The sequence below is a fragment of the Rhamphochromis sp. 'chilingali' genome (assembly GCF_963969265.1).
Source record: "Rhamphochromis sp. 'chilingali' genome assembly, chromosome: 1".
Lineage (NCBI taxonomy): Eukaryota > Metazoa > Chordata > Actinopteri > Cichliformes > Cichlidae > Rhamphochromis > Rhamphochromis sp. 'chilingali'.
The window spans coordinates 72,225,932-72,250,618 of record NC_137929.1 but is presented as its reverse complement, the minus strand read 5'-3'; the positions used below and the strand labels follow the sequence as shown (position 1 = coordinate 72,250,618).

The 24,687-nt window shown below is 40.9% G+C and overlaps 2 protein-coding genes across 5 annotated transcripts in view; one reads left to right on the top strand and one right to left on the bottom strand.

Annotated features, from left to right (window-relative positions):
* Nucleotides 1-24,687, bottom strand: part of LOC308396731 (uncharacterized protein) — a 525,219-nt gene that overhangs the window by 179,134 nt on the left and 321,398 nt on the right. The window lies entirely within an intron of this gene.
* LOC308395836 (protein NLRC3-like) overlaps nt 1-24,687 on the top strand; it is a 65,638-nt gene that overhangs the window by 19,174 nt on the left and 21,777 nt on the right. For 3 of the 4 annotated variants that reach the window (XR_013971478.1, XM_080880839.1, XM_080880837.1), the window contains exons 8-12: nt 10,567-10,796; nt 10,901-12,854; nt 15,133-15,306; nt 17,002-17,175; nt 24,051-24,224. Coding sequence is in view for 3 of the 4 variants with exons in the window: in XM_080880839.1 (XP_080736965.1) it covers nt 10,567-10,796; nt 10,901-12,854; nt 15,133-15,306; nt 17,002-17,175; nt 24,051-24,224 (2,706 nt within the window). In the remaining variant the exon portion in view is untranslated. The remainder of the gene's footprint in view (nt 1-10,566; nt 10,797-10,900; nt 12,855-15,132; nt 15,307-17,001; nt 17,176-24,050; nt 24,225-24,687) is intronic. The other variant, XM_080880838.1, reaches the window with a different exon arrangement.

The window sequence follows — 24,687 nt, the reverse complement described above, 5'->3', positions numbered from 1 at the left end:
TAAATCAGAGTATTTCTGCTAAACCAGAGTATTCCTGCCAAATCATAGTATTTGTACTGAAACATGGTACTTCTGCCCAATCATAGTATTTGTACTAAATGATAGTACTTCTGCCAAATCATAGTATTTGTGCCAAAGCACCGTATTTGTATGGAGTCATAGTATTTCTTTTAAGTCATAGTATGTATTTCAATCAAATCTCAGTAGTTGTTGTTAAAACGCAGTATTATTGCCAAATCATAGTATTTGTACCCAATCATAGTATTTCTGCTAAATCATAGCATTTGTGCCAAATCATGGTATTTGTGCAAAAACATAGTATGTCTGCAAAACCATAGTATATCTCTTATGTTATAGTATTACTACTAAGGCATAGTATTTATGCCAAATCATAGTATTTATGCCAAATTACAGTATTTGTGCTAAAATGCAGAAATAGTACCTTTTAGCAGGAATTTCTACCAAAAGATAGTACTTCTGCTAAATCAGAGTATTTCTGCCAAATCAGAGTATTTCTGCCAAATCATAGTATTTGTACTAAATCATAGTACTTGTGCCAAATCATAGTATTTGTTGCACATCATAGTATTGGAATCAAAACATAGTATTTGTCACAAAGCATCGTATTTGTATGGAGTCATAGTATTTCTTCTAAATCATAGTATTTCAATCAAATCTCAGTAGTTGTGTTAAAATGCAGTATTATTGCCAAATCATAGTATTTGTACCCAATCATAGTATTTGTGCCCAAATAATAATTCTGTTATGTTATAGTATTACTACTAAGTTGTAGAATATCTGTTATGTTATAGTGTATCTGCGGAATATAGTATGTGTGCCAAATCGTAGTATTTATAGCAAATCACAGTATTTGTGCTAAAACATAGTATTTCTGCCATATTGTGGTATTTGTGCAAGAACATTGAACTGTTATGTTATAGTATTACTACTAAGTCATAGTATTTCTGCGTTGTTATAGTATTTGTGCTAAAACGTAGTATCTCTGCCAAGTCATAGAATTAATGCAATTTCATAGTTTTTTTTAGGAAATCTGTTATGTTATAGTATTACTACTAAGTCATAGTATTTCTGCCAAATCATAGTATTTGTACTAAATCATAGTACTTGTGCCAAATCATAGTATTTGTTGCACATCATAGTATTGGAACCAAAACATAGTATTTGTCACAAAGCATCGTATTTGTATGGAGTCATAGTATTTCTTCTAAATCATAGTATTTCAATCAAATCTCAGTAGTTGTGTTAAAATGCAGTATTATTGCCAAATCATAGTATTTGTACCCAATCATAGTATTTTTGCCAAATCGTGGTATTTGTGCCCAAATAATAATTTTGTTATGTTATAGTATTACTACTAAGTTGTAGAATATCTGTTATGTTATAGTGTATCTGCGGAATATAGTATGTGTGCCAAATCATAGTATTTATACCAAATCACAGTATTTGTGCTAAAACATAGTATTTCTGCCATATTGTGGTATTTGTGCAAGAACATTGAACTGTTATGTTATAGTATTACTACTAAGTCATAGTATTTCTGCGTTGTTATAGTATTTGTGCTAAAACGTAGTATCTCTGCCAAGTCATAGAATTACTGCAATTTCATAGTTTTTTTTAGGAAATCTGTTATGTTATAGTATTACTACTAAGTCATAGTATTTCTGCCAAATCATAGTATTTGTGTGAATTTGTATACTGTAATATCACTGTATTATGTAGTGGCTAAGTAGGGGCTGTTTACTAAGTGCATCAGTGTAAATAGGTCATCTCTTGTGTTGGAGTGCCCTCTTGTGGCGCCTTTTGGGTAGTGCCTTAGTAAACGGGAACCCTGTAAAAAGTGGCATCAGACTGATTTGTAGTGGAGGAATTTGTTGCCAGTTTTCTTAATCTTTAATCTGTATGCATGTTGTAATGCATACCCTGTTCTTAATCATAGAAACCACACCATATCACCTCTCCACATCCTCCTACTGTATGCCATACCTCCCTGTACCATCCATCTGACCGCAATAAACTCCACCTGTGGTAATCTAATCCCTGGATGTCAGCCTCTCCTTCTGACTGAGGATAGTTATAGTATTTGAGCCAAATCATAGTATTTGTGCTAAAACATAGTATTTCTTCCAAATCATAGTATTTGTGCCAAAGTATAGTATTTCTTCCAAATCATAGTATAACTGCACAATAAAGGTTCTTGAGCCACATCAGTGTTTGTGCCAAATCTTAGTATTTCTTCTAAATCCTAGTAATTCTGCTCAATGATAGAATTTCTGCTATGCTGTAGTACTTTTTTCCTAGATTGTAGTACTTCTGCTAAGTCAAAGTATTTCATGTAAATCATAGTATTTCTACCAAGTCCCAGTGTTTCTGCTTAATCATAAATAATGTTTTAGTACAAATTGTATGATTTGGCAGAACTTTCTGTGTTCCAGCACAAATGCTATGATTTGGCAGGAAAAAAATATTATTTAGTATAAATACTAAGTTTTAGCAGAAATACTATGTTTAAACTTTAAAAAATTCTGCTATTTCTGCTGATGTGTGTTATGACTTTTGACCATTGAAATGAATGGAACACATTATCAATGTGGTCACTGATTTTGCATGATGGGCTGAGCTGTGTTTTAGCTCAGTGAGATAAGCATCCGTTCTCAGACTGGGAGGCCTGGGTTCAAATCCAGCTTATGGCAACATTTCTTTCACTTAACAGTTAAACTTTTTTTAAACTCTTTTCAACACAAATTTCATCTTTTTCACCCCTTTTCAGCAAAATTTTCAGTTTTTTTAACCCCTTTTCAGCACAAATCCAAACTTTTTCAGCTCTTTTTCAGCAAAAACCTCTTTTCAGCAGAATTCTGCTCATTCACCTCTTTTCAGCAGAAATTCTGCTGATTGAACTCTTTTCAGCAGAATTTTCACCCCTTTATTTTTGCCCAAATTCTGCTTATTCACCTCTTCTGAAAAATTTTCCGCCTTTCCACCTGTTATCAGCACAATTCTCAGTAGCTTCTGCTCATTTCAGCACAATTGTCAATCTCTCCACCTTTTCTTGGTGAGAAAGTGTTTTGCTCAGTGAGCTAAATAGCTGCCCTTTGACCAGGAGGGCCAGGTTCGAATCCTGCTCAGGGCATCTTTTTTTTTTTTTGTTTCAACTTTTTCAGCTTTTTTCAGCAGATATCTTCAGCCGTTAAGGCATCCACACTGCATTTTCGCAGGAAATGCAAATTTTTCTAGTTATTATTCCGGGTGTTTCCGTACACTTTTTGCCGTGGATCTACTTCCACAATTTTTGTGCTATTTTCACCGTTCAAACTCTAAACTGTTCTGCTCTTTCTGCTAATGCCGGCTATGACTTTTGGTGTTTATTACTATTATACTTTTTAAAATATTACACTTTTTTCCTTTAATTTGTCCCATTGAAATGAATGGGAAACTTCCACAATTCTGCTAAAACTTTCTTGTCTTTGAAACTTAACTACTGCCTCATACTTTCACCTAGAAACTCCATTCAAACTTTAAAATGTTCTCCAATGATTTGGCTATTCCTGTGTGATTCAGCTTTTTCAGATCTTCTACCGTTTTCATCTTATCTCTCTTTAAGTCTTCAGTTGCAAAATTGTGATTTTTCAGAAAATACATGCGTTGCTATGGTTGCTATGCAATTAACTCAGAGGGGACAGTGAAACTGTTTGAATTTTCTCTTCATGTCCAAACAACTGCTTGCTACTCGCTCAATTTCCACTCAAGCCGCACAAATTATACATCAAAACGTAGGTATTTTTGTTGGCTTTCAGAAAATGTCCCTATCATTGTTGTGGGACTCATAGATATTTTGCAAATCTCCTCAGAGTAACACAAAGTCAGAAAACTCTCCATATAAACTCAATGGAGAGTTTGTTCAAAATCACCGCTGGATTTCTCTAATGAGAGGCATTTTCAAATTGTCATATCTCCTTAACGAAGCGAAGTTAAGACATGAGGCTTGTCCCCGTATATGTTCAGACACTCCTGACGCTCACAATTCAAGAATTTCTTTCTCACCTATTACCGTTCTGAAATGAGTTGGACTTGTTTGAGGGTAGGAAATTTGTCCCTCGCTCAGATTTCATCAGATTTCAATCTCTGGAAATGAACCACTTTTTTCTCTCGTCATATCTTTTTGATGGATTTCCACAGAGCCCTGAAAATTTCCATGACTGTTCACCAAAGCCTGCTGTTTCTTACGGTGAAAGAATGATTTTGATGCTCCATATAGATTTAGAGTTACCAAAGGTTGTTTGAGCGCAAGTCAAGGCAGTTTTTGCTTTGCCTCTACTCAGTTACAGTGTATTACAAGTCATATATCTTTAATAATTTATGTTTTATCTCTGAATTATGAAGACCTGAAGATTCCCCCATCTCTTCTGAATAAAACGATGCCTGAATGACCGTTCTAGCCTCTACGGTTAGGAAATTATGGCCATTTGTTCGAGGGGAATCCTGAATGTCAGAAATACACTGAAGAAAACTCACACCTCTCTCTGTGTCTGTGTGTGTAAGGGCTGACTACAGCAGGTGCAGCTAATTTAACTGACCTACATATACCAAGCCCAGACTCTCCACAGCTCCTGTTCCCTTTACTCTCTGTGTATGTGTGTCTGTGTATCAATATTTCTCCTATGTTTAGGTATTACTCCTCAATCATAGTATTTCTGCTAAAGCAAAGTACTTCTACTACATCTTAGTACTTCTGCTAAATCATAGTATTTCTGCTAATTCATAGTATTTTTGCAAAATCATGGTATTTGTGCAAAATCATGGTTTTGGGGCCAAATATTTCTGTTATTTTATAATATATGTGCTGAATATATTATATGTGCCAAATCATAGTATTTATCCCAAATTATAGTATTTATGCCAAATTACAGTATTTCTGCTAAAACGCAGAAATAGTACCTTTTAGCAGGAATTTCTACCAAAAGATAGTACTTCTGCTAAATCAGAGTATTTCTGCTAAACCAGAGTATTCCTGCCAAATCATAGTATTTGTACTGAAACATGGTACTTCTGCCCAATCATAGTATTTGTACTAAATCATAGTACTTGTGCCAAATCATAGTATTTATACCCAATCATAGTATTTCTGCTAAATCATAGCATTTGTGCCAAATCATGGTATTTGTGCAAAAACATAGTATGTCTGCAAAACCATAGTATATCTCTTATGTTATAGTATTACTACTAAGGCATAGTATTTCTGCCAAATCATAGTATGTGTGCCAAATCGCAGTATTTATACCAAATCACAGTATTTGTACTAAAACATAGTATTTCTGCCATATTGTGGTATTTGTGCAAGAACATTGAACTGTTATGTTATAGTATTACTACTAAGTCATAGTATTTCTGCTAAATCATAGCATTTGTTCCAAATCATGGTATTTGCGCAAAAACATAGTATGTCTGCAAAACCATAGTATATCTCTTATGTTATAGTATTACTACTAAGGCATAGTATTTCTGCCAAATCATAGTATTTGTACTAAATCATAGTACTTGTGCCAAATCATAGTATTTGTTGCACATCATAGTATTGGAACCAAAACATAGTATTTGTCCCAAAGCATCGTATTTGTATGTAGTAATAGTATTTCTTCAAAATCATAGTATTTCAATCAAATCTCAGTAGTTGTGTTAAAATGCAGTATTATTGCCAAATCATAGTATTTGTACCCAATCATAGTATTTTTGCCAAATCGTGGTATTTGTGCCCAATTAATAATTCTGTTATGTTATAGTATTACTACTAAGTCGTAGAATATCTGTTATGTTATAGTGTATCTGCGGAATATAGTATGTGTGCCAAATCGTAGTATTTATACCAAATCATAGTATTTATGCTAAAATATAGTATTTCTGCCATATTGTGGTATTTGTGCAAGAACATTGAACTGTTATGTTATAGTATTACTACTAAGTCATAGTATTTCTGCTAAATCATAGTATTTGTGTGAATTTGTATACTGTAATATCACTGTAGTATGTAGTGGCTAAGTAGGGGGTGTTTACAGTGTAAATAGGTCATCTCTTGTGTTGGAGTGCCCTCTTGTGGCGCCTTTTGGGTAGTGCCTTAGTAAACGTGAACCCTGTAAGAAGTGGTATCAGACTGATTTGTAGTGGAGGAATTTGTTGCCAGTTTTCTTAATCATAGAAACCACACCATATCACCTCTCCACATCCTCCTACTGTATGCCATGCCTCCCTGTACCATCCATCTGACCGCCAATAAACTCCACCTGTGGTAATCTAATCCCTGGATGTCAGCCTCTCCTTCTGACCGAGGATAGTTACTATTGCAGCACCACCCAGCATTAAACTGACGTACACCATTCTGTACAATAGTATTTGTGCTAAAAAGTAGTATTTCTGCCAAATCATAGTATTACTGCTATTTCATACTATTTAAGCGAAATTACAGTGTTTCTGCAAAAACATGTTTGAGGGGTGGAAATCTGTCCTCCTCTCATTTTTCAAACTCCGAAAATTAAGCCATTTCTTCTCTCGTCATATCTCCGCGACAGAGATACAAAGAGCTATGTAAATCGCAGTCAAAGTACACCAAAGTCCGCTGATTCACCCAGTGCAAGAATTATGCTTCTATCCCACCTAGTTTTTGAGTACAAATTTATACACTATCACAGACCGGTAATTCATATTGATAATTTATTACAATTCTGCAAAGTTTTATGATTTTAGCAGCTTTTCTAATATGGACCTCAGATCATAGTATTTGTACCCAATCTTAGTATTTCTGCTAAATCATAGCATTTGTGCCAAATCATGGTATTTGTGCAAAAACATAGTATGTCTGCAAAACCATAGTATATCTCTTATGTTATAGTATTACTACTAAGGCATAGTATTTATGCCAAATCATAGTATTTATGCCAAATTACAGTATTTGTGCTAAAACGCAGAAATACTACCTTTTAGCAGGAATTTCTACAAAAAGATAGTACTTCTGCTAAATCAGAGTATTTCTGCCAAATCAGAGTATTTCTGCCAAATATATGTTATAGTATTACTATTCAGTCATAGTATTTCTGCCAAATCATAGTATTTGTGTGAATTTGTATACTGTAATATCACTGTATTATGTAGTGGCTAAGTAGGGGCTGTTTACTAAGTGCATCAGTGTAAATAGGTCATCTCTTGTGTTGGAGTGCCCTCTTGTGGCGCCTTTTGGGTAGTGCCTTAGTAAACGGGAACCCTGTAAAAAGTGGCATCAGACTGATTTGTAGTGGAGGAATTTGTTGCCAGTTTTCTTAATCTTTAATCTGTATGCATGTTGTAATGCATACCCTGTTCTTAATCATAGAAACCACACCATATCACCTCTCCACATCCTCCTACTGTATGCCATACCTCCCTGTACCATCCATCTGACCGCAATAAACTCCACCTGTGGTAATCTAATCCCTGGATGTCAGCCTCTCCTTCTGACTGAGGATAGTTATAGTATTTCTTCCAAATCATAGTATTTGTGCCAAAGTATAGTATTCCAAATCATAGTATAACTGCACAATAAAGGTTCTTGAGCCACATCAGTGTTTGTGCCAAATCTTAGTATTTCTTCTAAATCCTAGTAATTCTGCTCAATGATAGAATTTCTGCTATGCTGTAGTACTTTTTTCCTAGATTGTAGTACTTCTGCTAAGTCAAAGTATTTCATGTAAATCATAGTATTTCTACCAAGTCCCAGTGTTTCTGCTAAATCATTAATAATGTTTTAGTACAAATTGTATGATTTGGCAGAACTTTCTGTGTTCCAGCACAAATGCTATGATTTGGCAGGAAAAAAATATTATTTAGTATAAATACTAAGTTTTAGCAGAAATACTATGTTTAAACTTTAAAAAATTCTGCTATTTCTGCTGATGTGTGTTATGACTTTTGACCATTGAAATGAATGGAACACATTATCAATGTGGTCACTGATTTTGCATGATGGGCTGAGCTGTGTTTTAGCTCAGTGAGATAAGCATCCGTTCTCAGACTGGGAGGCCTGGGTTCAAATCCAGCTTATGGCAACATTTCTTTCACTTAACAGTTAAACTTTTTTTAAACTCTTTTCAACACAAATTTCATCTTTTTCACCCCTTTTCAGCAAAATTTTCAGTTTTTTTAACCCCTTTTCAGCACAAATCCAAACCTTTTCAGCTCTTTTTCAGCAAAAACCTCTTTTCAGCAGAATTCTGCTCATTCAACTCTTTTCAGCAAAATTTTCAGTTTTTTCTGCTGTTTTCAGAAAAAAACTCTTTTCAGCAGAATTTTCACCCCCTTTTTTTTGCCCAAATTCTGCTTATTCACCTCTTCTGAAAAATTTTCCGCCTTTCCACCTGTTATCAGCACAATTCTCAGTAGCTTCTGCTCATTTCAGCACAATTGTCAATCTCTCCACCTTTTCTTTGTGAGAAAGTGTTTGGCTCAGTGAGCTAAATAGCTGCCCTTTGACCAGGAGGGCCAGGTTCGAATCCTGCTCAGGGCATCTTTTTTTTTTTTTTTTTTTTTTTTTCAACTTTTTCAGCTTTTTTCAGCAGATATCTTCAGCCGTTAAGGCATCCACACTGCATTTTCGCAGGAAATGCACATTTTTCTAGTTCTCTTTGTGTCTGATCTGTTAAACAGTCTGAGAGGTCACACAGAGACCCAGCAGCTAAAGCCTGGATCATACTGGCTGCTGTTACTCCATCAGGACAACACTGAACACAGTGCTGTTCATGGCACGGCTGCAAGCATAAACTCCAAAACACTGCCTTTAGCTAAATGTCCCATAGATAAGTCAAAGCGCTTTGAGTGCCCAGAAGAGCAGAAAAGCACTTTATAAGAACTAGTGTATTTACCATTTACCAAATGATAAGAGCTGAGTCTTAAAGAAGGAGAAAGAAGAAAGTGTTTTGGTATCTGTGAAACACAGTGGTGGTAGAGCTTCAGCCTGTCTCCATCATTAATGGAGCTCCTCAGTTATACCAACAGTTCAGAACAGCTGTATGTGGACTGAGTCTGAAGGTGAGGCAGTGAAGAAGGGAGAAGCACCAAACTAAATCAAACGTCATATATACTGGTTTGCGTTATTAAAGAAGGGGGATCAGGGGGAGGGTCCATGTTTCTACAGGCAGTGAGAGGAAGTCTGCAAGTACAGATGGATGAATAAATATATAAAGAGGAGCTACTGGGGCCAGTGTGGACACAAAGGCTCGTCTCCAGGAGAACCCAGAGACTGTTCAGTGGGTTCCTCTCAGACTGAGTTGGAGTGGGTTGGCCCACCGCATGACCCTCTGACTCTTACCGCGTCAGCAGTGGGTTGATTGTAATAACTTCTCCTCTCCCTGTGCCGGCCCCATGTTGTGTTCAGTAATAAAGAAGCAGCAAAGACAAAGATGTTTGGACCTGTGTGTGTTTGATCCTGCAGCTGGGGCAGCTGTCAGAAACCACATCTGTAATGTGGCACCGAGGACAGTCTGACTGACAGCTGGGACACTGTTTACATTCATACATGTTTTAGCTGCTGAGCGTTTATGCTGGAGGGGAACCTGCTCACCTTGGATATGTTTCTGTAACTAATCAGTTACTTCTGTAAAGTAATGAAAATGAGCTAAACATAGCTAATCTGCACACTGACTGTCACGGTCAGTGACCCAGTGTTTGGAGTTTCTTGTGCCTCTGAGTTTTCTGTATTATGTTCTTGGTTCTCTTTGTTGTCCCAGCTTGTTCCTTAGTGTAGTGTCTTAGTTTGGTTTTCTTGTATTCTGTTTAGTTCTCTGAGTATTTAGTAGCTGCCCTCTGTGTTTCTTAGTTGCTCCCCTAGTCTAGTTTGCATCTGTGCTAATTCCTGTTTTACTTTGAAGGTCTGTGTCTCATGTGAGTGTGTCCTGCTTTGCGCCCTTGTCTCGTCAGTCCTGATTTCTCCCAGCTGTGCTCTCCTTCTGTGTCTCATTCCCCTCGTTACTCCCCAGTGTATTTAAACCCTGTGTTTCTCTGAGTCAGTGCTGCGTCGTCCCTCATGCTGTGTGTGATTCTCCCCGTGTCTTCTGGTATGTGTTATAATTAGCTTTTCCCAGTTTAGTTTAGTATTGCTTGTGTTCTCTTTTCCAGCAATAAAGCTGTGCTTTTGAGTTCAAGTTCTGTCCCCGTGAGTTTGCGTTTGGGTCCAATCCCTGCCTGCCACACAGCCGAAACATGACACTGACTGGAAAACCTGAAGGATGTTAGCAGCGCCCTCTGATGGAGGGCTTTTATTGTGAAGTCTTTTCAGGAAGTATACATTCATAGCAAACTGCAGGCAGATCACAGTGTTTAATAAGACAGGCAGGCAGGAAAAGAAGCTCATTTGTGTTGATGAAATCAGTGAAGCATCGCTTTGTTTCCAGACTGAACGCTGCCTCCAAACAGAACAGTATCTCCTGTCTTACTGTGACCATCAGAGCTTCTGCACAAACTGTTACATTTGAACATTTTTAGCAACAGTCAGTGAATGATGTTAGTGATAAAGAAATGTGTTCACAGAGAGAGGAAGAGGAGCGGTGTCTGTGAGGAGGAGCAGCTGTCCTGCTGTGCTTTGTGTCAGGACGTCCTGAAGGATCTAGTCTCTACCAGCTGTGGACACTGGTTCTGCAGACAGTGCATCTCCTCATACTGGGACCAGTCTGCTTCATCAGGAGACTGGTCCTGTCCCCAGTGTGGAGAAAGATCCAGAGCTGGACTGCAGACAGCCAGTCAGAGCAGCTGTGTACAAAGTAAGACTGAACATCTGTCTGCTGATGGACTCATTTCTGAAAACTGGACTTCTGGTTGTTGTTCAGACATTGAAGAGTTTTCTCTCTCTTTTTCTTTCTTTCAGCAGATGTTGGTCTGCAGGAGGTTTTAGATGAACATAAGATCAGTCTGAGGACGAGATGTGAACGTGTGACTGAAGGAAGTGATGAAACAGGAAGTAGAACCCTCCTCAAAAGGATCTACACTGAGCTCTACATCACAGAGGGACAGAGTGAAGAGGTTCATACCCAACATGAGGTGAGGCAGCTGGAGACAGCTTCCAAGATGGACGCCCTCCATGACGCTCCAATCAGGTGCCAGGACATCTTTAAAGCCTTACCTGACCAACAGAGACCCGTCAGAGTGGTTCTGACCAACGGCGTGGCTGGTGTTGGAAAAACCTTCTCAGTGCAGAAGTTCACTCTGGACTGGGCAGAGGGCTTGGAGAACCAACATGTCAGTGTGGTGGTTCTGCTTTCATTCAGGAAGCTGAACCTGATCAGAGATGAGCAGTACAGTCTTCTGGAGCTGCTCCATGTTTTCCATCCAACATTACAGAAGGTCACAGCAGAGAAGCTGGCTGTCTCTCAGCTTTTGTTCATCTTTGACGGCCTGGATGAAAGCAGACTTTCATTGGATTTCACCAACAGGAAGCTGCTGTCTGATGTCACACAGAAGTCATCAGTCAGCCAGCTGCTGACAAACCTCATCCAGGGGAATCTGCTTCCCTCGGCTCTCATCTGGATAACTTCCCGACCCGCAGCAGCCAATCAGATCCCTCCTATATGTGTTGACAGGCTAACCGAAGTACGAGGTTTCACTGACGCCCAGAAGGAGGAGTACTTCAGGAAGAGATTCAGTGATGAAGAGCTGTCCAGCAGAATCTTCTCCCACATGAAGACATCCAGGAGCCTCCACATCATGTGTAGAATCCCAGTCTTCTGCTGGATCACTGCTACAGTTCTGGAGCACATGTTGACCACAGAGCAGAGAGGAGAGCTGCCCAAGACCCTGACTGACATGTACTCACACTTCCTGCTGGTTCAGACAAAGAGGAAGAAGAACAAGTACCATGAGGGACATGAGACGAGTCCACAGGAGCTGACGGAGGCTGACAGGGAAGTTCTTCTGAAGCTGGGGAGGCTGGCGTTTGAACATCTGGAGAAAGGAAACATCATGTTCTACCAAGAAGACCTGGAGCAGTGTGGTCTGGATGTGACAGAGGCCTCGGTGTACTCAGGAGTTTGTACAGAGATCTTCAAAAGAGAGTTTTTAATCTTCCAGAAACCAGTCTACTGCTTTGTTCATCTGAGCATCCAGGAGTTTCTGGCTGCTGTCTACATGTTCCACTGTTTCACCAGCAGGAAGTCAGAGGTGGTGAAGTACTTCCTGGGGATAGACTGGAATGAGGATGAGGAGTATGATGATGATAATGACATGTTCCACTGTTTCACCAACACGACAACAAAGGTGGTGTTGGACCTTCTGAGGATAGATTGGAATGAGCTGAGTAACTTAGAGCTCGGTGGTGTTTTTGATTTTGATGGGTTTGGTCGTAGAAATGGAAGAAATTTCAAATCTCTGGATGATTTCCTGAGCAGAGCCATGCAGAAATCCCTCCAGAGTAAAAATGGCCACCTGGACCTGTTTGTCCGCTTCCTTCATGGCCTCTGTCTGGAGTCCAACCAGAGACTCTTAGCAGGTCTGCTGGGTCAGACAGAGATCAGTCCAGAAACCATCCAGAGTGTCATCAACAACCTGAAGAAGATGAACAGTGATGAAATCTTTCCTGACAGAAACATCAACATCTTCCACTGTCTGATGGAGATGAACGACCTCTCATTATTTCAGGAGATCCAAGAGTTCCTGAAGTCAGAGAACAGATCAGAGAAACTCTCTGAGATCCAGTGCTCAGCTCTGGCCTTCATGCTGCAGATGTCAGAGGAGGTTCTGGATGAGTTTGACCTGCAGAAGTACAACACATCAACAGGGGGACGACAGAGACTGATTCCAGCTGTGAGGAACTGCAGCAAGGCTCGGTGAGTCCAGATGTGTGTCAGATGTGTGAGCTAACGCTGATGTGACAGCAGCACATGGATTCACTCTCATTCCTGCTGCTGCTCCTAATGATGAATGTCTGACTTCATGTCCTCATTAATCACAGAGCTGATTGTTCAGTGTTTAGTTGTTGCTGCTGAAATGTCGTTCCTGCTTCCACTGATATTGATCCTGTTCAGTGACACGTTTCATATCAGTGAACATGTTCTTTAGGACGTCCACTGACATGTGTAAGTGTCCTGCTGGAAATCAAACCATCCATGAAATCCATGAAAAATCCTTTTAGTGTTTCTAACTTCAGCCTCTGTCCTCTCTCTCTCTCCATCCTCCTCACTGCTTCTTTCACTGATAATCACACAAACATCGTATTCAGCTACAAAATAACACAATAACATCATCTGATCATCATTATTATAAGAGCAGGATCCATGTTTGATATCAGAGTAACACACTGCTTGGTTATGTGCAGTCATCATCAGTGACTGGGTCAAACAGAAGCTCTCTGATTGGTTGCTGACCTTGGTCACCTGTTTGTGTTGCTCTCTCTTTGCTGTCTCCATCCTCTCTCTCCTTTCTCTCCCTCTCTGTCTTTGTACGTCACTCAGGTCCAATGGAAACAGTGACCTTTACAAACCAATCAAAGACGAGCTGATCCATGTCAGGTTATAACAATATATAAGTGAAATCAGATCTGATATCAGCAGCTGTGAGTTCATCATTATTGTCCAGTGATGAGATTTCTGTTCCGTTTGGTAACAGTCAGCAGGTTTTTCCTGCGTGTGGACGTGAACAGTCGTACCTGACAGCAAGTAGCAAACAGAGATCATCTTTCCAGCTGGAACTCTTCATTGAGCTGAACTCATTCAAAATGTTCTGGAGTCAAAACAGGAAACAGTCCAAATGTGTGTCTTCACTCTGACTCTGGATTAGGGCTGGGCGATATGTCGAGTTTTTAAAAATATCGATATATTTTTATACGAGATATAAGATGTGACAATATCCTTTATATCGATATAGTCTATGTTACGTTATAATTATACTTGTGGAGCCATAAGTTTGCCTCTCTTTCGTCCACGTTTGTCTTTACGCAATGTTACTCCGCCTCGCCCCTCCTTCACTGAGCAGAACTCCTCCTCCCCCATAGCTTCACCTGCAGGCAGCGACAAGATGAACACGGCAAATCTCCTTTAACAAGTTACTGCGCATTGCCCCGTGCGTGGGGCTGGACGGCGTCAACGAGCTAACCACGCTACCGAGCTAACCACGCTAACGCCATGCAGCCCAGAGGGGCTGCACAGCCTACAACCCTTTCATTCTCTCAGAAGTTGACAGTGCGCCTTATGTATGAATCCTGGTTGTGCTTGATGACCACGAACCGATTTTATGTGGAACACAGCGCTCAGCAATCTGTCAAAAAATGTTTAGTACGACTTTGCTAAGCTACGGAGCTCCACTGCTTGATGAATTGTCGGAGCATTACGGCTACCGAGGAGGAGCCTCGCGGAGTGATACGCACTGTGCTTCAACGTAATATTACCGTATTGTGTGTGTATAAGGACCAAAAATGGCACCTGAAGCGGATTTCAAACTCCAGTCACGCAGTAGAAGTTGGGAACAGAGCAGCTGTGAAATCTTTATTTTGCTCAGTGTCTGTTAGTTTACATTTTGACTGCACAATTGTGAGCTCTTTGTTATGCACAAAAACAACATTGTTTTCTTTTATTTATGGAGCATTATTATTTAATAAGTGCTCATTTATTTTTGAGTAGGTTTTTTTTATGTACATCTGCTCTATGTTAATAAAAGTGCCTGTGTGACATCTGGGACACAGCTTTGACTATGAACTCTTTTTGTTCTTACTTTATGGCTTTAAAAAAATCGCGATGTATATTTAATATCGCCATCCAGCTAAAACAAATCGAGACATGAATTTTGGGTCATATCGCCCAGCCCTACTCTGGATCAGATGTCAGTGACAGACTGTGGACATTATGGAAGCCTAAATGTGACACCATCTTCCTCCTTCATCTGCAGATTAAAGCCAAACAAAGATTCTCATTAAAAGTCTGCAGGTCTGAGAGAGACTCAATCGTTGAGTCATGTCAAACACAGTAAGAGGAGCTGAAGCACAGATGTGAAGAGCAGGTTCATCAGATTATGATGTCGCTCTGTTTTGTCTTCATGTACATTCAGTCTGTGTTTATAATGCAGATTTTCTGCTTTTATAGTAACACATTTTTATATTTTCTACAATGACAGACTGACTGGTTGTGATCTCTCAGAGACTCACTGTGAAGTTGTGGCCTCAGCTCTGAAGTCCAACCCCTCCCATCTGACAGAGCTGGACATGAGTGGAAACAAGCTGCAGGATTCATGGATGAAGCTTCTGTGTGATGGACTGGAGAGTCCAAACTGTCGACTGCAGACTCTGAGGTGAGTTCACTGACTGCAGCTGTTGTTGTTTTTCTATATTTCAGGTCTTTGATGTTTGAAACTTTCCACAGTTCATAAATGTTCAGGATGTGTCTGAAGACAAATGTGAAGACGTTTGAGTGCTTTCAGAAAAGTTGTGTCTTTCCAAACGACCGAACAACAGTTTTTCCTTTTGGCTCCAAACAGAAGTGACAGATTTGAGCAGGGTTCATTTAAAGGCTGACAGAAGTGGAGTGGTGACGGGGAGATGTTTGACAGGACAGTGTTTCAGCCTCCACAAGTTCATGTTGTGCTCCATCAGTCAGTGAAGATGAAGTCAGCACTGATGAGGCTGTAGACCAGGGGTCCTCAATCCCAGTCCACGAGGGCCGGTGTCCCTGCAGGTTTTAGATCTCACCCTGGGTCAACACACCTGAATCACATGATTAGGTCATTACCAGGCCTCTGAAGAACTTCAAGACATGTTGAGAAGGTAATTTATCCATTTAAATCAGCTGTGATGGATCAAGGACACATTTAAAACCTGCAGGGACACCGGCCCTCGTGGACTGGGATTGGGGACCCCTGCTGTAGAGTGTGTGAGGGATGTGAATGAGGCTGTTGAAGAGCTGATGATAAAACATGATAATGATAAAAACAGGCTGCAGAGACTTTGAGCTTGTGTGGAAACAGAGAGAGAGACAAGAAAAGCATGAATGTCAAAGCTAATAAAGGTGAAGTTAGGAGCTGTGATGATGTTCATGTATCAGAAGCTGATCTGGCTGCTACAGAGACGACCCACACAGCTGCTGTGGTGAGGTGTGTTAAAGCAGAGGAACACACAGCAGCCCAACACAGGCCCAAACATGACAGCAAAGCAGGACTCAGAGACTGTGAGAGGATTTCAAACAGAAGCTGGAGAAGAGAAAGGACTCTGTTGGACTACAGAAAGCAGGCAGCTGAGACCAGTCGCAGTGTTTCCATGGAGCCCAGTCAGAGAAAGGACTCTGAACATCAGGGTTGTCCTGCTGATCCAAGTCCAACACTGAGTTTGTCAAAACATGTTTGTCAATCAGTTTGTTTGGCTTCTGAGGAAAATGATTCAATAACTTGCTGCTGATACACAACATTTCATCATATTTCCTCATAAGCCTCTTTTGTCTGATCCCATTTGAATTTGCAATAAAGGATCCACAGAGTTTGGTGACAATAATGACAGTAGATGTTTGTGTGAAAGTGCTGGAAGCAAATGAGTGTGTGATGTTCTTTCAGTGTTGCCCTTTGTAGACGCTCCCTGAGCACTGGTCTCACAGCCAGCTGCACATAGAGACCAGTGTTGTTAGTCCAGGTCAGAAGATGACTTGTTGGAATGAAAATGAGCTTGTAGTTTGTCTGCTTTAATAATGTGACTGGGAGATGTTGGACTTCAAATAAGTTTCTTTTTTCTTCACGCTTCACCTTTAAAGGAAAACACGACTTTTTCAAGTCTTTGTCCTGTTTTTATGAGAAATGTACGACTTTAATGTGAAACATTCAGTTTTTTCTCTTGTTGTGTTTGTTTGAAGCTGCTTCCTGTTGGCTTCAGCTGTTTGGAGTTTCTATTTTCTAAACTTCTACATTCTGAACCTTCTTCATCTCTGAACAGATGATGAAACACTGAATGATGTCAAGCTCACACTTTGTCTAATAAACTTACATCTTTCATTCTTTATACAGATTGAAGGACTGTGGTTTGTCAGAGATCAGCTGTGATTATCTGGCAGCAGCACTGAAGTCCAAACCCTCCCATCTGAGAGAGCTGGACCTGAGTAAGAACAACCTGCAGGATTCAGGAGTGAAGCATCTGTGTGGTTTTCTGGAGAGTCCAGGATGTAAACTTGAAACTCTGAGGTCAGTCAGCATGTTTTAGTTGTGCTGAGATGAATAACAACAACAACAATCATCTTTATTTATGAGCACATTTAAATACACATTACAGCGGTATACCAAAGTGCTTAACATAAGAGACAGAGAAGTGGCACGAGTATTATAATGCCTCAGCAAAGTATCAAATATACTCACAGGTCAATGCCACTAATACACAGGGGTAATATAAAACGTAATAAAAGCACAAGCCATAAAAAATATGTATAAAGGAAAAATAGGGTCAGTGTAAAAGTCAGGTGCGAGCATTAACAAGCAGGAAAGGCGAGATTAAACAAATAGGTTTTTAACCGTGATTTAAAAGATTGGATGGAATTGGACGCCCGGATCACAATCGGAAGGTTATTCCACAACTCTGGTGAAGCCAGGGCAAAGGTCACCTCTAGACTTCAGCCGAGATCCAGGCTGCACCAAGATTAACTGAGCAGATGATCCTAATTCTCTGGCAGGAACATACGATTTAAGGAGTTCCTTAAGGTAGCTCGGTGATGTGTTGTTGGTAATTTTAATTGTAAGCAGCAGTATTTTAAATTGGATGCGGTATTTATTGGGTAGCCAATGCAGGTCAGCTAGAACAGGGGTGATGCAGGCAAACTTCCCATTTCTGGTCAGAATGCGTGCCGCAGCATTTTGGTTCGTCTGCAGTCTATGAAGGAGGGCAGAATGAAGACCAAAATAAAGTGAGTTGCAGTAATCCAACCTTGAGGTCACAAAGGTGTGGATGAGCTTTTCCAGGTCCTTATGCAGAACATACTGCCTAGAATTAGAGATGAGACGGAGTTGGTAGAAACTAGATCGAACTACAGCAGACACTTGTTTATCGAGTTTGAACGAGCTGTCAAGCAACACGCCCAGATTGCTAACAGTGTCAGAAAGGGAGCTGGTAAGGAAACCAAAGGCATCACGAAGTTGGCCACGAGGAACGTTGCTGCCAAACACCACGATTTCAGTTTTCTTGTCATTTAGGATAAGAGAGTTTGCTAGGAGCCATTCTTTGACCTCGCGCATTCACTCTTGGAAACAGTGTAAGGACAAAGCAAGATCATCATTTAGTTCAAAGTAGATCTGTATATCGTCAGCATAGCAGTGGAAAGCGGTGCGGTATTTCTCAAAGATTGCGCTTAGAGGGAGCATATACAGTGAGAAAAGAATAGGGCCCAACACAGATCCTTGAGGCACGCCACAGCAGACAGGTGCAGCGGAGGAAGAGCAAGTGCCCAGGTTGACAGAGAAGAACCTATTGGAGAGGTATGATTTAAACCAATCAAGGGCAACACCTTTAATGCCTACAGTGTGCTCAAGCCTCGCTAATAAGATGTTGTGATCCATATCGAAGGCCGAGGATGAATCCAATAAAACTAGGACCGCAGAGCGTCCATTATCAGCAATTAGAAGAAGATCGTTAAGGACTCTAAGCAACGCTGTTTCAGTGCTATGAGGTGGTTTGAAGGCAGACTGGAATTTATCATTAATGTCGTTCTTATCCAGGCACTGGCCTGGAGTTGTAGAAGAACTGTCTTCTCAAGGATTTTGGACAGGAACGGGAGCTTAGAGATCGGCCTGTGATTCACATAATCATTATAATCAAGGTTCCTTTTTTTAAGAACAGGCTGAACTATAGCATGTTTAAAAGCTGACGGGACGCAGCCAGAGAGTAAGGAAGAATTCAATAGCGATAAGATACTGGGTCCAATTACAGGAGTAAGTCCTTAACTATACGAGATGGGAGGATATCATGTATGGGATTAGTATTATTCAGTTGTTCAACTAAACGCTTAAGAGTAAGGAGTGACACGGGCTCAAACTGATGGAAAGTAGACGAACAACCAGGGGTACAAACAGGTCTTGACATTAAAGGAAGTGAAGACTTAAGAGATGAAACTTCATCTAAGAAGTGATTTAAAAATTGTTCGCAAAGAGCCGGAGAGCGCGCCAGCGGCATAACAGGGCAGGGATTGACCACAGAATTAAAAATTTTAAATAGTGTTTGGGGGTTGTGACCATTGGCTAGAATAATTTTTGATAGAAAAGCCGCAGTTCCCCCCTCCCAAGGGCAAGGGTACCTAGACCCGGTTCGTAGAGTACGCTTGGGGAGTGTGTATACAGCGTCTCTTTATGTCTGTCTCCACGTCGGTTGAGTGTGAAGTGCATATGAGAGCATGAGGGTGGGAATGGATGTTTGTGTCTGTGTGTGCCTGTATGTCTGTGTCTATATGTCAGGTTGGGTATCAGACGCCACCTCTCTGGGGACATCTCAGACCCTCCAAGGTTTGGAGGCCTATCTCCACCCACCACCACTTCCCCTGCCGGTGGCGGACTCCCTCAGGTGTCGGTGCGTTGGTGGTTCTTTGTATCTGGGGGTGGGCGTCCGGGTACACACCGGCTCACTCCTTGGCGGCCGCTTATTGGGGCTTGCTCGGGCCACTTCGGAGGTGGGGTGCCCCCGGCCTCTCGGCCTGGGGCTCGGTCACTCAGGCACAGCTGGCTGCCGGCGGAGCTCACGGGCGCGTCACTGCAACTCCCCCTGGCTTCTGCTCCGCGGCTGCTGAATGAGCCCTCATCTGGGACTCTCCTTAGCTCTTACTGGGACAGTGGTGCGGCTGCCCCTCTGTGGGTCTTCCTTGGTCTCTTGTGTTCTGGGGGCCTCTGGATGTCTGGAGTTTTGATCTCCTCCATACCTGCTTGATACCATAGAGGACAGGGCTGTGGCCCCCCCACACTCCCTAGCAGATCATTACATGGAGAAACCTTTGGAATGCAAGCATGCTGATCCACACAGGTATGCACACAGGTGTACACATGGGTGTTCACAGACGTGGACTACAGCTTTCTTGGCTGCTGCCTCAAAGCACACTGTGCGCTGTCTATCTTGCGTGTTGCACAATATCGTTTATTATTTAGTAACTATTGATATCTACGGCTAGCTAGTTTATTGTGATGGGGCTTTTTTTTCTTATTATGTTGCTCTTTGTTGTTTGCTTTCTCCTCTGTTTTTTTTTTTCTCCATACAGGTGACCCAGGAGTTTTTTGTTTTTTTTCTCTCTTCCCCCCCTTCTCACCGTCTCTTCTCCCCTTTGGTTTTCTTTCATTCTTTCCCCCTATCCTATCCCACAGTTATGTCTGTCCCGTTTGTAGCAACTGAAAATAAAATAAATTCATAATTATAATAAAGGTCAATCAAATGGACCAATATGGCAAGGCCATGATGATCCACTTGGTAAAATAAATCCGCTTGGCATCTTTCTTGGCCTTAAGACAACAATTCTGATGGCTATAGATCCAAACGGGACCAAAAAAAAGAAAAGCCGCTTAGGCCATTTTGGCAGCAGTTTGGAATTTTGAGCGGCTGGTAGGTAGGATTTCATAAGATAACTGGAATTTATCTTTTCTCCACCTCCTCTCATCGCGGCGACACACACATCATAAGGCGCGTGTAGAGTTGTTTAACCAACATTGAGAATAAGTTCTAGGGCGCTTCATTTTAATAGGTGCAACAGTGTCAAGGATAGAGGAGCATATGGTGTTGGCAAAGTCCTCAACCATATGAGAGGCAGAACAATCAAATGTAGTGGATGCAGAATTCAAAAAAGAAGCAGAAAAATTTGCCACAGTTTCAGCATTAACTGTACGCATAGGGCGAAGGAGGGCCTCAAGGTGCAGGTCAGTATTACCTAAGTCAACATCAAAGATGACCGGGGAGTGGTCAGAGAACCCAGCATTGTTTATATCCTTGATGCAAATGTCCAAGCCATATGAGAAGACCAGGTCAAGGGTATCATACCCTGGCCTTGGGTTGGTTCATTAACCCACTGAATGAGGTTAAAAGATTCAGTTAATGCAAGAAAATCTTTAGATAATGGGTCGTTCTTACAGCAGACATGTATATTAAAATCACCAGTAATAAGAACACAGCCATATTTAAAAAGAACAGATCCTAAAATGTCAGCGAGTTCAGAGATGAAAGTCTTGTTGTATTTAGGCGGATGATAGACCACAACACACCGAGTAGTCAAAGAGTCAGTCGTCTCCAGTAGCTGTGCTTCAAAGCTAGGGTAGGTAGGGAGGGTAGCAGCCAAACTTTGTTTTTAAAAACCGAAGCTAAGCCACCACCTCTGCCAGTGAGCCTCGGCGAGCTACAAAAGACACAGTCTGCAGGGAGAAGCTCAGAGAAGGGGATGAACTCACCGGGAGAAGTCCACGTCTCCGTCAGGAGTAAAACGTCCAGTCCCGCGGCGAGGAAAAAGTTATTTAAACTGACATTAAATAAAGCCATCCGTGTGACGCTGAGGTTGTTGTGATGGATGCCACGACCGGAGGATGTTATCCAGGACCGAACAGGGAGGCAAGCCACTGGAAGGGCTGGGTAGGTTTGAAAACCAGCGGGGCAGATCCAGCGGTGGCTCAGCAGTTTAGCATCAGGGCGGCCTCTGAAGGAGGGGATAAAGCGTAACCAAAAACAAAACAATAAGGAGTACTAAGCCAAGGCGCAGATGAGGACGAGGATGGCCTGCCATACACACCGGCGCCATCTTTTGGCATGATGTGAAAGTTGTGCTGACACTAAACTGCAGGCATCAGGCTGATATTATACTGATCCACACTGAGGATCTTCATGGTAAAGTCTGTGTTGTTAGTCCAAATCAGATTAATCCAGTCACACAGGATGAGAATAATGCGATGAGAGTGAGGCAGGTAAAGATAAGGTTAACAGCTGTTCCTCCTTTAATGTGCAGAGTCGACAAAAAAAAGACTGGAGAAATGCTACATGGCTAACCTGAAGCTAACCTGAGAAACAGTACTGATGATTCCTACAAAGTGTTTAGTACGAGTGGAGTTTGGTAGTACTGTGTGTGCACAGATGGACAAGCCACCCTCAGTAGTACTGACATGTAAGAAATGTGTCGCTATGACTACAACTAACCTAAATCTAAGTGAATAATTCTGTCTGAACCCGAACAAACTGGAAATGAAAGATATGGAAAACAAATCAAATAACTTCTGTGAGCGTTTCTGCTCTAAAGTGTTTCTGCCACAAAGAGCTGAAGGCCAACTTCTCCTACTGCTTCCTTTGGCAAAACCATGACATCAGAGCTAGGTGATTGGTCAGTTTCATGATGGTCCTGAAAGAACATTAACGATGATGTTAATTAATTCTGATGTACAAACAGCAGCAGCACAGTAAGTCTGCATTTGTCCTGCAGTTTCAGTCCAACACTGAGAGTCTGTTACTGGAGCAGTTTGGCCCTCAGCACTTGAATTACCACCTCTGGATGTTCAGTGTTGAGAGTGTAGAGCGGTCGAGCTCCTGAGGAGCAGCCTTTAACAGTTTAAACTGATCCAGGATCTGTTTGTTCCTCCAGCTCCCTCTGATACAGAGCTCCCCAGGATATCTGCTTTATCAAGAAAACTCTGAAAGGTTTGTCCAACAGTGCGGGAAACATTTCAGACAATATCTCTGAAGCAGAAGCTAAACATAATTGAACAAAATCAACAACAAAAAATGTTATTCATGCATACGACCAGATTAACTGAAAACACCTTCAGCTCACGTATGAACTAATAGGAAACTTTTAGCTGTTATTAACTGGGAGTCAATGAAGTGATGAATTAATGAAGTAATACTGGGGTGATGTGGTCACATTTCCATGTACATATGAGGACTCTGGCCTCTGCAAACTGAATACATTTAAATTGTCCTGCTTATGATTTGAACAATCCTGCAAGTAGATCCTTACAGTACTCTTACCTGCTCAGTGTAAACGCATGGACCCATTTTCTCAAACGTTTGATATATTTTCCATGGCAGAAAGCAGTTCTGGTAACCATTTCAATATGATTATTAAAAACTTGTTTCAGAGACAGGGATGATATGAACAAAGTTTCTGTCTCTAACCTTTTGGACAGACAACACGTTTTTGTTTCCTGAGCTCCATCAGCTAATGTTATCAGTGCACCTTATTTCCTAAAAAGGAGTTAGATTGTTAGAGGAAAGTCACAAGTATCACTGTGTATCCTCTTCATTTAAGTGGCAGATCATGTTGATTCTTTATGATCGTATTACTTTTAACAACTAGCAATAAGCAGAAACAAATAGAAGTTAAACAGTAACTGACCAAAAAACCTTAAGGAACCCTCATTGTATTTTTCATTACATCTAAAACTACTTGTTGAAACTTAGAAATGTCTCCCCTTTGGGTATAATGGAAACCAGTCTACAACCTTATCTGTTAAACTAACTGGATCATGAAGTCTTAAGATGTCAAGATTTACCGAGTTAAAGGTAGCAGTGAGATTAAGCAGGACTGTGATGAAGTCACAAATCTCTGAATTTCTTTAAAACAGAGATTAAAGGAAAACCATTTGATTAGATTTTTATTGAGACTATATTTTCTTTATTCAGACTGAGTCAAACCTTTTTGTTATAGAAGACAAACACATTCTGATTACTCTAATATTAGATCATGTGTTCAGCTGTTTGGAGTATGTTTCGTGTCTGAGCTGCCTGCTGTTTGTATCTAAACTTTGATTTGACTTGATGTCAGCAGAAGACTGATGTGACGATGAACAAATAGATTTAAGTTCTCAATTGTCCCTACTGCTACTAACTTTTTCAATTCTTTTACGTGATTCTGTGTTGTTGGCGGTTTGTGTGGTGTGAAGGTGACTTGCTGCTGGCTGCGAGGCAAACTGCCCCCCGGGAATAATAAAGTTTATCTCGACTTTGACCTTGTTTTACAACAACAGAATGATGAGTGTGTCTGATCATGTTTGAGAGAATCTCCCTGATGAGTACAGATGTGAACGAATTAGGAATTTATCTTCATGTTTTGTTCTTTATTCAGATTGTGTGGATGCAGTTTGTCAGAAACCATCTGTGGTGATCTGGTTGCGGCTCTGAAGACCAACCCCTCCCACCTGACACATCTGGACCTGGATGAAAACAACCTGGGGGGTTTGCATATGAAGCAGCTCAGTCTTTTCCTAGAGAGTCCAGACTGTAGATTGAACATCCTGAGGTCAGTATAGAGTAACAGCGGCACTTTCTCATAATTACATTTAACAATTTAAGCCTGAGGCTACAGTCCCACACACCAACATAAATCCTACACTAATGAGGACACACACGATCTTTCTCTTACTATTTCGGTGTGAACACAAACCTGACAATAGAAAGCAAAGCTCCTAGGCTCAGGTGTCAGGAGGTAGAGCAGCTACTAATCAGAGGGGTGGTGGTTCGATGCCCGTCTGCTCCAGTTTGCATACCTAATATTGGGCAAGATGCATCCATCGGAGTATGAATGTGTGTGAATGTTAGATAAAAAGCACTTATGTAGGAAAAGCATAGAAAAAAGTGCTTTGATGAGTCAGTGAATGAGGCAAGTTGTATAAATATGCTTTGAGCGCTCAGCTGGAGTATAAAAAGCTCTATATAAAAACAAGTCCATTTACCAAAGATGTAAACCAGCACAAAGAGACTTT